At 45.8% G+C, this 13,256-nt stretch overlaps 1 protein-coding gene across 4 annotated transcripts in view; it reads left to right on the forward strand.

Moving 5' to 3' along the window:
• Positions 1-2,175: 2,175 nt before the first annotated feature.
• LOC309354022 (uncharacterized protein) overlaps positions 2,176-13,256 on the forward strand; it is a 31,987-nt gene continuing 20,906 nt past the window's right edge. Inside the window, exons 1-3 of one of the 4 annotated variants that reach the window (XR_014162152.1) lie at positions 2,176-2,413; positions 5,793-5,874; positions 8,519-8,924. Coding sequence is in view for 2 of the 4 variants with exons in the window: in XM_081883720.1 (XP_081739846.1) it covers positions 2,279-2,413; positions 5,793-5,874; positions 12,924-13,052 (346 nt within the window). In the remaining 2 variants the exon portion in view is untranslated. Of the gene's footprint in view, positions 2,414-5,792; positions 5,875-8,518; positions 8,925-12,923; positions 13,053-13,256 lie in introns of those variants that run through there. The other 3 variants (XM_081883720.1, XR_014162151.1, XM_081883721.1) reach the window with 3 other exon arrangements.

A 13,256-nucleotide genomic window follows, 5' to 3' on the forward strand; every position in this document is an offset into this window, starting at 1 on the left:
AGATTTTCCATAAGTAGCAAGAGTACATTTAATGTCTCTGTTTTCAAATCATACAGCTCAATTACAGTCCTTCTGAGACATTTTTTGTTGTAGGCAATGTGGGGTTGAGGGGGAGTGAGAAGGGAGAAAATAGAGAAAGAGAAAAATAGGAGTGCATGCCTCTCTGTTGTTCTTTACTTCTCACTTTCTGAGTGAGAAGCTTGTGAACACAAGACCAGTTCAGTTCTGTCTACACTGAGTAGCAGGAGCTGTCGAATACTTCAAAGGGGTCTCTTGAAGTTGTCGGGGCTGGAGCCTGGGTCCTTCAGCAAGCAAAGGAGATGCTCTACTTACTACCACCCATGCCTAACTTAAGTTCATTTATATCAGTGACTTCAAGTATGAAGTCAGCCGCGGCCCAATATACCAGAAGGAGCGTCTCCACCCACATCGGCAGCCCGGACACTGAGGTCCAGCTCTGAGGGACTTCTGGTGGTTCCCTCCCTGCGAGAAGTGAGGTTACAGGGAACCAGGCAGAGGGCCTTCTCGGTAGTGGCGCCTGCCCTATGGAATGCCCTCCCATCAGATGTCAAGGAAATAAGCAACTATTTGACTTTTAGAAGACATCTGAAGGCAACCTTGTTTAGGGAAGTTTTTAATGTTTGATGGCTTTATCGTGGTTTTAATATACTGTTGGGAGCCGCCCAGAGTGGCTGGGGAAACCCAGCCAGATGGGCAGGGTATAAATAATAAATTATTACTATTATTATTTATGACTTCATCAGATGCCACCTGTAATAAAGAAATCACTTTAAAACCTGACACATCATCGCAGGATATAAGAAGGATAAAGCACCAATAAAACATTGAAACAAAACAGCAACAATAAAGCACCATATTAACATACAGAATGAAATTAGAAAATAATAAGTATTCGCCAGCTGCTGGAAACATATAACAGAAGATGACAGGAACAGAGAGCCGGAGAGAGTATTCCAGAAATGGGATTTCACCACAGAAAGAGCCCTGTTCTCTATTCCCCATCAACTGGATTGCCCAAAATCCCAAACATTGTGTGTGATAGTTAGGTATGTAATATGTAAGTGAACATAATCTGTATGCTGTGCTCCATCATTCATATGCTCTGCAATGGTGAAGACCTTGCAGCTAGAAAGCACCAGCTTTCTACCAAATCCTGGCGGTGGTGGGGTTGTTTTTGTGCCATAACAAAACTTCCAGACAGATGGAGACACATGAGGAGGGGCTGCCGTGGGACTGAGGAAGCTGCCCACATGCCACAGAGAGGCAGGGATGCTTCTGGCTGCCATTGGTGGAACAGCTGAGACCAGGGGCCAATGGGCTTATCTGGAACTATCAGTTTGGCTCACTGGCCAGGGATGATGGAAGCCGAGGTCCAGCAACACTTGGAGTGGAACAGCTTCTCCATCCTTGGGCTGGGAAATGACAGCTGAGACAAGGCAGAGTGAGCTGCCCAGAGGAATGTGGGGAAGAGAAGGCCAGACACAAAAGTCGGAGACATAAAGGAAAAAGAATGAGAATGGGCAGAAGGAAAGGGGTGTGGGTGGTCAGGAAAGAAGGGGGCAGGCTTTGATTTCAGAAAACAAGCCAGTTCTTTGGCTCAGCCTTTCCCAACCTGGCGGGGTTGGACTCCGACACCCATCGGCCCCTGCTTGAATGGCCAGTAGCAAGGGATGATGGGAACTGTAGTCCAAAGACAACAGGAGGCCACTGGTTGGGGGACGTTGCTTTACCAAAGGGCTTTTTGCCCTAATAGAATGCTTTATTCCTAATATGGATCTGGGCACCACTGGCATAGTTCATGCCAGGGTTCATCAGGCCTCAAAAGCAGGCGGCAAGTCAAAGTTCGCTAGGATCAAACACGTAAGGAGCGTAGTCACCTTTCAGCCAAGGCCTCTCCCTTGTGATATATCATTTATTTATGTCATTTTCTTTATCATACATGCCGATTGCATGCGTGTTTGAACTCCCCCTTTGCCTCAGGAGGTCACGAGGAGGCAAGATTCCCAGCTGAATTTGCATTTTGCCTGCCAGGCTAGATGGTATCGCCGGATCCATCCATTTGAGACTGAGCGGCGGCTGTCAATTAAGGCAACTTGACTGGGATTTGGGCAAGGAGAGGGAGGAACCCCACGTGCATGAGTAGGATGAGGACTATGTGAATTGTTCCCCAGGGGCAAAGGAGACGAGGAAAATGCCTGCCTTGGCTTGCAGAGCCCCTGGGAATTCTATGCATACAGCATGAGGCAAGAGCAGCCGAATGCCAAAGCCAGAGATCACCATGCAGCTGAGATATGAAACAGAGAGATTGACCCTCAGCAGGCAGAAGGTCCCAGGTTTGAGTCCTGGCATCTCTAGGCAGGGGCTGGGAATGCCATCCCAGCCTGAAACTCAGGTGAGTCACTGCCAGTCAGAGCAGGCCGTACTGAGCTAGATGGATTGTATGTCTGTCTTTGCATGGCAGCTTCCTATGCCTCCGTTTCTGGTGGCCTTCGGGAAAAGCTGAAGTTCCCAACTAGATCAACGAAATCTGCGTGTTCCGTGTTCATCTCTACCTAGTTCCATCCTTATTTCAGACGTCACGATCACAATTTCAGACATCATGACATACATCGCAATGTCTAGCGGTGATTTTTTGCGAGGTTGAAAAACAGATTATCGCCCAGCCCTAGTTCCCATTTACTGCTGATGGAGGGATACTGAGATCAAACAGAGGATGCTCAGGTCCAGCCTTTGACAATGAGAGATTCCAGTTTGGGGGCTGTCTATCAAGCTTCATCTCAGGGTAATCATGTCATTACACTCCAGGAGATTGATGGGCGGGGTAGTGTGCGTGTGAAGCCTGTCATAGTTGCTAGGCAACCATAGGGTGTGCTCCCATAATCAGATCTTGGGATAGCCCCATGTGCTAGAAGTAACTGCAGGTCCATCTTGGTGATCCAGGATAATCTGGCTTGGGTGTTGTGGATCAATACAGTCCAGTGTGTCCTTCAGTGTCCACCCAGACAAAATCATATAGCTCCACCCACAATTTTAGTTCTGCTACTAGAAGTGTTAGATGCAGAGCCAAAAACATAAATGAATAAAGCCAGGGGTGCCATTTTTGTTGTTCATGTGCAGATGCAATATGTGATAAATGCATTTGATTCCACCACGTGGGGCTGCATGAGAGGCAGCATGCAGAGAGTAGGGTGGGTGTGGGTGTGAAATCAGAGGTTTATAATTTTATCCATCCCTTACTCATCTCTCCCCCCCCCTAAACTAAACAGCCTCCAAACTTCCCCATCTCTCCTCCTAGGCAAAGAGCTCTCACCCCCTTGTCATTGTCAATTGCTATTTTTCTATGTCCTGACCTTTTACAATATTTGTTTTGAGACGGGGTGGCCACCACAAAATTGTAGAGTTGAAAGGGACCACAAGAAAGGGACCACCTAGTCGAACCTCCTGCCGTGCAGGAATCTTTTGCCCAACATTGTTGTTGCAAAGCATCTGGTTATTAAAGGGCAACATCCAAATCCTTTATGTTTTATCTGAGGGATTTATTTATGTTTTATTTGAGGGATTGCTGGGTCCAATCAAGACCAGAGAATGACAAAAGGGGAGGTGCAACTGATTGACGTGACTGAGACTACCTTCTAAAAGAGAGCCCCTTCATCACAGTTTGAGTGACAGCAAGTTGCAGGTGGTCACATTTATCTCCATGCTGTGAAAAGTCTTACTTGCTGAATTGTTCTTATTTACCCTCTGTTAGAGACGCGGGTGGCACTGTGGGTTAAACCACAGAGCCTAGGACTTGCCGATCAGAAGGTCGGCGATTCGAATCCCCGCGATGGGGTGAGCTCCCATTGCTCGGTCCCTACTCCTGCCAACCTAGCAGTTCGAAAGCACGTCAAAGTGCAAGTAGATAAATAGGTACCGCTTTGGTGGGAAGGTAAACAGCGTTTCCGTGCACTGCTCTGGTTCGCCAGAAGCGGCTTAGTCATGCTGGCCACATGACCCGGAAGCTGTATACCGGCTCCCTCGGCCAATAAAGCGAGATGAGCGCTGCAACCCCAGAATTGGCCATGACTGGACCTAATGGTCAGGGGTCCCTTTACCTTTACCCTCTGTTAAAGGGTCATATATTAGGCCAAAGGACTTTTGGACGTGGGTAGTCACTTCTCTAAAATGTGGCAGACCTGTGGAGCCTAGTTCAAAAAAGGTCTAGGTTTCTGGCTTCTCTTTTTCTTTCTGTGGAAGAGAGCTGGGTAAGTTCTTGCTAACTTCCAGGGAATAGGGTGGAGCAAGGCTACAAAGGTTTGGGTGTTGTTAATGGCGTGGTGGGGTATTCTCAAACAAGCTCCTAATATTACACACGCAAGCACCCACCCAAAACCCCCTTCTTTCCTTCCCGCAGTATTTCCTTTTGAGAGTTCAAATAATAAATGGGTGGGGTAGTCTATTCATGAGTAGTTTTTGAAAGCAGGTAGGTGTGTAAAAAGTATAGACGTATTTCCGCAGCTGTTTGGACAGCTCCTTTTATTTTCTGCAACCAAGAGGACTAGAGGCTTGAGACTGTCTGATGTTTACAAAGATCATGTTGAATACGAATGTGTGTCCTTGGGTGGGAACAGATTTGCCTTCTTGACACAGAAAGTAAGATTGGGCCCTTTGCTGTAAGACCCTGGTGTTACACTGCAGAACAGAATATGCTTCAAAGAGGAGAGTCGGGGAGAGAAGGAGATAGACCTGTAAGGGTGTCAGTAGCCTTATTCTTAATATCTTCTGTGTAGCATCTAGCTGTAGCTGGGGCTTAATTTCTTATGTTAAGCATTTCCCCCCTTATGTGCAACTGGTATTCCCAGCATACATTTAAAGTATATTCAATATACAATTGATGTATGTGACTTCCCCCAAAGAATCCTGGGAAGCATAGTTTAATGGTGCTAGAAATGGTAGCTCGGGGGGGGGGGGACTACAGACCTCAGAATTCTTTGGGGAAGCCTTGGGTTTTAAATGTGCTGCTCTGTATCCCTAGGGGCTGCCAACTTGCTTTCTTTTTTGCAAAGCTCCTGTGCCTCCAATAATGGCTGTGTAACATGCAGAAAAGGGGACGCGGGTGGCGCTGTGGGTTAAACCACAGAGCCTAGGACTTGCCGATCAGAAGGTCGGCGGTTCGAATCCCCGCGACGGGGTGAGCTCCCGTTGCTCAGTCCCTGCTCCTGCCAACCTAGTAGTTCGAAAGCACGTCAAAGTGCCAGTAGATAAATAGGTACCACTCCAGTGGGAAGGTAAACGGCGTTTCTGTGCGCTGCTCTGGTTCGCCAGAAGCGGCTTAGTCATGCTGGCCACATCACCCAGAAGCTGTACGCCAGCTCCCTCGGCCAATAAAGTGAGATGAGCGCCGCAACCCCAGAGTCGGCCACGACTGGACCTTATGGTCAGGGGTCCCTTTACCTTTAACATGCAAAAATTCAGCAGATGAAGCTTTTCCTTGCACACAGATTCATTCCCTAGATTTCCTGCTGTTCATGCAGCTTTTAAAGGTATATATGAGGAGCCATGTCAGCACAGAAGTTGGCTTCCTTCGGGGAAACACAATGTTTACAGACATAAAACAGTCCTTATTTGTTAAAGGTATGAGCAGCAATGAGTTAGCTTGAGGTAAGCTAGCTTACTTGCGAAGGAAAGGGCGGAAATGTTTACGGAGCTAAAACAACAATTATTTGTTTTTGGATCATGTGAATGAGCTATACAAACACAGAATTTAGGGATGTGCTTTATTTCCTTCAAAGGATCCCTTCCAGCTAACTGGCCGTGGCAGAGACAGAATAACAGGCTGGCAAGTGGTTCTGGAAGCTTCTCAAGGACTCACAGGTACAGTGACAGATGGCCCCTACCTTCCCCTCAAGCCACAGAGGTGGTTCTTCATTATCGCCGGGAAGATAATTGCCAAGGCAATCACAAAACAGAATCTTCTTATATAACAAACTAGCAGCAGCAGCAGCCCACGGTTTGGCTAGTGAAATTCCAAAACACACACACACACACACCCATCAACACACGCTGCCTCTCGCAACTATTAATCTTTCTCTGTCCCCATCTCCATATTAGTTCCTTCCTTCTCCAAGGGAGAGGAATGGAATAACCACCGCTCTTGTGGAGGAGTGTCTGCCAGCCATAGAGATGGGGAACCTGTGGCCCTCCAGATATTGCTGGTGGACCACAACTCCCATCAGCCTCTGCCAGGTCCAACCAATGGTCAACAGCACCTGGAATGCCACAGTTTGTTTCCCCAGCCCTAGCGCACTGGCTGCGGGCTTCTTTGTAAGGGAAGGAAGAACAGATGGAAGCAAAACCTGCTCTTCTCTCCTGTCCACTCCCTTGCCTGCCTCTTTCTCTCTCTGTATTGTTTTTCTCTCTGATACATTCATTGTTCATGGCAAGACCTGTCCCTCACAATACAATCTGAGCTACTGCAAGTAGGTTGGATCATGTAATACAGAGCTGAGTTGCTGCTACTTTTCTGGAGAGAAGTTCTGTGCTTGGCCAAAAACAAGCAGGTGAAGCTGACTTGCTGAATTTCTGCCTGTTGTGCAAAACACAGGACCACTGTGGGGGAGTGGTAACTCCATGTTTTGTGCTGCTTTTCCTGAGAAAGCTTTCCCCCAATATTGCACCATCCATGCAGGCACCTGCTATTCCTGGCTACCAACCATTTTTCCCTTGGGTCAAACACCTTGATGGTCAAAACCATGGGTAGGCAAACTAAGGCCCAGGGGCTGGATCCGGCCCAATCGCCTTCTAAATCCAGCCCGTGGGCGGTCTGGGAATCAGCGTGTTTTTACATGAGTAGAATGTATCCTTTTATTTAAAATGCATCTTTGGGTTATTTGTGGGGCATAGGAATTTGTTCTTTTTTTTTTCCGCTTCAAAATATAGTCCGGCCCCCCACAAGGTCGGAGGGACAGTGGACCAGCCTCTTGATGAAAAAGTTTGCTGGCCCCTGGTCAAAACCCTAAGAAGTCCTGGAAAGGAGCTATATAGAACAGCCACACTTGTGGATAGTGGTGCAGAATTTGTAGAATGATTGTCCAGTTAAATAAATCTTAGTTTCTTGATCTTACAGATCGGGGGGGGGGGCGCTAACCTTTTTTAGTCCAGGGATGTTGTGATGGGGGAAGCCACACATCCATGATTCATGCGCCAGTAGCAGTGAGTACAGCCAACGCATATGTTTATACACGAACACTCGCCACACCTACAACAGGCGCATAACAGACACACAGACTCAGCGCTCTCACTCGCACACAATTTTGGCAAGCACCATTTCGTGGTGCTTGGAAATGCTGTCTTTAAAAGAGCAGGCGGAGGGCTTTATCTCTGATCTAGGGTACCTGCCGTTAAAGGGAGAAGATAAAGCCCTCTGCTTGTTCTTTCAGAGCCAGGTGTTTAAAGAGCAGGTGGAGTGCTTCATCTTCAGATCAGGAGATAAAGGAATGGGAGTTGGCAGCCACGTCTGGCCCATGTTACAGATTGTGAAGATTTATCATCACCTCCTAATTTATTAGGTTGACATATAACTGAATCAATGGTTCTGAAGCAATGCCCGGAAGCAACCACTCTCTGATTTTTAGATCCATTTCCCTTCAAGCACCATCTGAGAAGAGGTACAGTGGTACCTCGGGTTAAGTACTTAATTCGATCCAGAAGTCCATTCTTAACCTGAAACTGTTCTTAACCTGAAGCACCATTCTAGCTAATGGGGCCTCCTGCTGCCACTGCGCCACCGCCGCATGATTTCTGTTCTCATCCTGAAGCAAAGTTCTTAACCCGAGGTACTATTTCTGGGTTAGCGGAGTCTGTAACCTGAAGTGTATGTAACCTGAAGCGTATGTAACCCGAGGTACCACTGTATTCATAATAATAATAATAATAGTAATAATAATAATACATTATTATTTATACCCCACTCATCTGGCTGGGTTTCCCCAACCACTCTGGGCGGCTCCCAACAGAATATTAAAAACACGATAAAACATCAAACATTAAAAACTTCCCTAAACAGGGTTGCCTTCAGATGTCTTCTAAAAGTCAGATAGTTGTTTATTTTCTTGACGGGAGGACGTTCCACAGGGCGGGCGCCACTACCAAGAAGGCCCTCTGCCTGGTTCCCTGTAACCTCACTTCTCGCAGGGAGGGAACTGCCAGAAGGCCCTCAGAGCTGGACCTCAGTGTGCGGGCTGAATGATGGGGGTGAAGATGCTCCTTCAGGTATACTGGGCCGAGACAGTTTAGGGCTTTAAAGATCAACACCAATACTTGGAATTATGCTCCTCCTCATACAGGAAACTGGTGTTTATTTATCTTATTTTATTTATTAAATTTCTATACCACCCTTCATCCGAGGACCACTGAGTGTTTTACAATATCTTGATGTTGCACATTAGGGTTTCTCAGGAGAAAACAGGGTGAGAGGTGCCAAAGCAGACTAATAGCAACATGCCTGTTTCTTCTCCAGGGCAGCCAGCAGTGCCTCCACCCATGGCCTTTGAGACAATCCGGTGAGAAACTCATCGGCTTCCTTCAAAGAGCACCTGATATAATCTTAGTTGATGAGGCCTCCCAGAACTTGATCTTCAAGAGTGATTATGAAGCTCTGGATAAGATGCAAAACCCAAAGGAGAAGGTATGAAAACTCCTAGTGAAGATCCAGATCAAAGGGGAGCAGAGTTGCCAGCAGTTCTTGGAAGGCATAAGGAGCCTCTTTCCAGATTTGCCTCCGGACTTACGGCCTCCAGCAAGCGGTGAGTAAATGCTCAGCAACACTCTCAGTTTTCTGGAATTTGCTTCTCCAGATCTCCTGGTTCAGTGTGTCCTTCACAAAGCTCCACATCCACTCAGGGTTAGTGAACATTTTCTAGCCAGCAGGCCGTACCCTGGGTTCCTTTGCCCAACCAGGGCACCCTGACAGGTCAGATCTCTTCTCTACCTGCCCACTCCTGATGTCTCATCTGACGTCGGATGTGGGGGAAGTGGGTGTGGTTTGGGGCAAATGGTCTCACAAGTCAAATTGGGGCTTGTGTCTAAGCCTAAAATGGCATGCAGGAAGGTGGTTCTCCAACTCTGCTTTAACAGAACCTGGATGGTTTGAGTTGCCCAATCTGTCTGTCTCCTGTTCGGTGAAAATGAAAAATTCAGTGCCAAGGTTTTCTGCAGGATGCCTGTGGCTTTGCTTATACCACCTGATTATTATAATAACTATTAATTATGAGTGCTGCACCTTAACTCCACACTGTTTTATGACCTTGTAAAAGCTATCCTTGCAACACACCTATGAGTGTAGGCCACTATTATCCCCATTTCAAAGACAGGGTAACTGAGACCGAGACATGGTAACTTACTAGTACCTGGTGAGTTCAGCATTTAGGTGCAGTCATGCTTAATCTGAGCCAGGCTCAGCCCCAGGAGAAAAACTCAGCCAGGCCACACTTGAGGGAGGGAGCAAGAAGGCAGAGTGTGGCCTGGGCATTAGCAGAAAAAGGGCCACTGAGGAATTGCAATCAGTCTTCATGCATCCAGAATTGGAGGGAACGGCCTTTGGGCCAAAGGTGTGCTTGAGTCCTGGGACCCAAACGTAATGTGCATATAAATTCAGAATTTTTGCTTGAAAAGTATACTTTTAAACTGTTGTTGTTTTATTCATTTTGCTTTTTATCAATCTGACCTTAATATTTATTTTTATTGACGGTCTTAATGTATGCTTTTTAGTCTTTGTAAAGTGCTTAGAGGCTTCATTTGCAGATAAATGAATGAACAAAACAAGTAATTTGCAGCACTTTCCTGTCTTGCAGGGGTCAGCAAACTTTTTCAGCAGGGGGTTGGTCCACTATTCCTCAGACCTTGTGGGGAGCTGGACTATATTGGGGGAGGGATGAATGAATTCCTGTGTCCCACAAATAACCCAGAGATGCATTTTAAATAAAAGGGCACATTCTACTCATGTAAAAACATGAGAAGGTGATTCGGCCGGATCCAGCCCCCGGGGCCTTAGTTTGCCTATGCATGCTTTAAGGCAAGCAGCAGATTTTAGAGCTGGGGAACCTGTGACCCACCCTATCTGACCCTGGAGATTCTAGAGGAAATGGGAGCAAGGTGTGTCTGGTGTACGTAAGCACTAGGAACAAGTTTCCCAAAATCTCATATACCCCTTGGGCTGGTAGCATTGGGTAATTTAATCTAGTTCCTCTGCGTTTTGATTTCTCCGGGGCAGCTGTTTTCCTTTCTTTCTGGTGACTCAGCACGGCAAGAAGCAGCAGCACAAGCAGAAATTTTCCATTTTGAACCCAGTGACACAAATATGCTTCCTATTTTGCGTGCAGTGTGAAAGTCTTGCTCAGCACTTCATTCTCCATCACCCCTATAGCAGCACTGCTGCATGTTGTTCCTTTTGGGTGAGTAAGCATGTTGCACAGGAGACTTGTGGTGTCAGTAATATTATTTACAAATATGGAATAGTGGGACCAACATGTCTCCTACTGCTGGCAAGGAAGCCACTGATCAGGGTCCCAATGCAAGAGCATTATTCCCTGCTACCCTCATGTACCCTCATCTGAACTTGCATGTCTGGCTGGCTCCAAATTTGAAGTGCCATCTTCTATATATATTTATTTTTTTCATTCAGCTCAATTTATTTATAGTCATTTCTTGAGTGTGTAGTAATTTCAGCCCTTGCATTGATAATACAGTGGTACCTCGGGTTACATACGCTTCAGGTTACATACGCTTCAGGTTACAGACTCCGCTAACCCAGAAATAGTACCTCAGGTTAAGAACTTTGCTTCAGGATGAGAACAGAAATTGTGCAGTGGCAGTGCAGCGGAAGCGGGAGGCCCCATTAGCTAAAGTGGTGCTTCAGGTTAAGATCAGTTTCAGGTTAAGAACGGACCTCCGGAACGAATTAAGTACTTAACCTGAGGTACCACTGTAGTTATTAGTTCATTCCTATGATCAGGGAGGAGGCAACTTTGTTCAGAACAGAAAATTATGATGGAAAAAGAACACTGACCTACAGTTATGTCAGGGAATTAATTCATGCTTGTTCATCCCAGGAAACATAACACCCAGATGAAATGACAAAATGAAATGAAAACGTTGAACCTGGCTAGTTGATTTTGGGTGGTTTGTTTTCAGAGAGCTTGAAAAACAGATGTAAGAAATTCATCTCTGCCATGAGGTCTAGAATCTTCTTTTTAAAAAGTAATAAACATTGAGCGTCCCCCCCCCCACCACCTCGCAAAAAAACAACAACCCAGAGCAGAGTGATTACATGGGGGGCTCTTGCTGCTGCTTCTGGAGTGAATATACTTAAGGAAATTAATAATATTTTATACAGTGCTATGAATTAGATATTTCCATACTAATGTAAGTAGAAAAGTCAGCTTTCTGCCCTAAGGAGTTTATAAACTAAATACTGACAGAAGAAGAGATGACAAGCGAGAGGAAGGTGAGCAAATCCAATTTCATCATGCACTTCCAGGGTTAAGCATACTTTGGGATGTTTAAAAAAAGCAGAGAGGATCTGACCTCTCCAGTGTGTGTTACAATGACCCAGCGGAACCAACTTCCCCTTGATAAATTTGAGCAACACTTGCATTTCTAGTTCCCACTGATGAAATATTTGTGATATTCTTTCCTCTGAAATGTCATCATTTTGAACAATGGACCCAATTTGTCATCTTTGGGGTTTTTTCTCTTTTGCATAATACTGAATTGCTTAAGATAAATTTTCTTATTTTCACTTTTAGACCATTTTTTTTTGTTCCAAACTGTTGTTTTCAGCTTTCCCTGCTTTTTGTCATTGATGACAGAATATGGAACTTCCTTTATTGCAACTTATTCATCGACATTCAGGGAAGCGCCAAAATATCTGCAAGTCCAGATCCTCTACCTTTCCCACTTCCCTTCTTTCAGCAACAACTTTGGACTACTTAATTTGGCCCTTCCCTGCTTTGGCCCCAGGGAAAGCCAACCAAGATTCCCTGGAAGAGATCGTGATAGTGTGGGAAGAAGCAAAGAGAAATGCCCCTCTCTGCCTTATTCTCAACATTTTATGTCTTAATGTTATGCCGAAGGCTGAATTGAGCTGGTTCTGCTGGAGAGGAGAGTGTAAAAAAATAAATAAATTCTGCTCACCAATGTGCTAGCTCAAGGATGGGGAACCTGTACTCTTCAATATGTTTCTGGACTACATTTCCTATTACCCCCTGACCATTAGCCAGTGGGAGTTTGAGTGCATTTCGGAATCTGCCTTGCGTGCATCTTAATTTCACAAATACGCTAAAAAGGTGTGAACTGATAGTGACTAACCAGGAACAGGAAGCTGGGGTGGTAGTAGATAACTCAATGAAGACATCAACTGACTGTGTAGAAGCAATGGAAAAGGCAAATTCCCTGCCATGGAAGTTTAGGAAATAAACTGAAAATAGAACTGTATGCCATCATACAAATCTAGTATATGACCACATTAGGAATAGTGTGTACAGTTTGGTTGCCCTGCCTCAAAAAGGGTACTGTAGATTTAGAAAATGTTCAGAAGAGGGCAACCAAAAAAGGTAGCATGATATGGGACTTCTTCGCTTAGGGTTGTCCACGCTTGTCCTGTGCAGAGAAAGCACGGATCCGGGTGGTTTCTCCATGCCCCACTCCTTTCCCCAAGAAGCCCTGCTCTTTAGTGTTAAATCAGAGCAAGCCTAAGTCCAGAGAAAACCCAAATTGTGTGTGTTTGTGTGCGCACATACTTACGAGGAAGAGGGAGAGAGAGCGAGAGTGAGAGAGAGAGAGCTCTTTTCAACCGTGAGAGGATGAACAACTGCATAGGAGCAGTAAAATTCTATAGTTGTTAATTCTGAAGGTCTTTCTGATAGCTTGCTCTTCTCCTACAGCATACCCAAACCCACAGATAAGTTGTTCCCCAGACCCTTTGGAAAAGAATGGGCCAGGAATTCCATTCAATGTGCTGTTTTCTATGCTGAGTAGCAGCAAAGACTCAGAAGGTATGTTCTGTAGTGTATCAGTAACTATTGACAAATGCTAATTAAAGGTTAGGTCTACACTTCCGCTTGACCTGTGCCTAGAAAGCATCGGTCCAAGTGATTTTCCACTTGACCTGCAGTTTCTAGGCACAGGTCTGAGCAATTTCCCCCTTGTGCCACTCCTTTCCCAGGAAAAAACCTGCCATTAAGTGCTAACTCAGAGCA

Source organism: Podarcis melisellensis (assembly GCF_964234715.1).
Source record: "Podarcis melisellensis genome assembly, chromosome: 13".
Classification (NCBI taxonomy): domain Eukaryota; kingdom Metazoa; phylum Chordata; class Lepidosauria; order Squamata; family Lacertidae; genus Podarcis; species Podarcis melisellensis.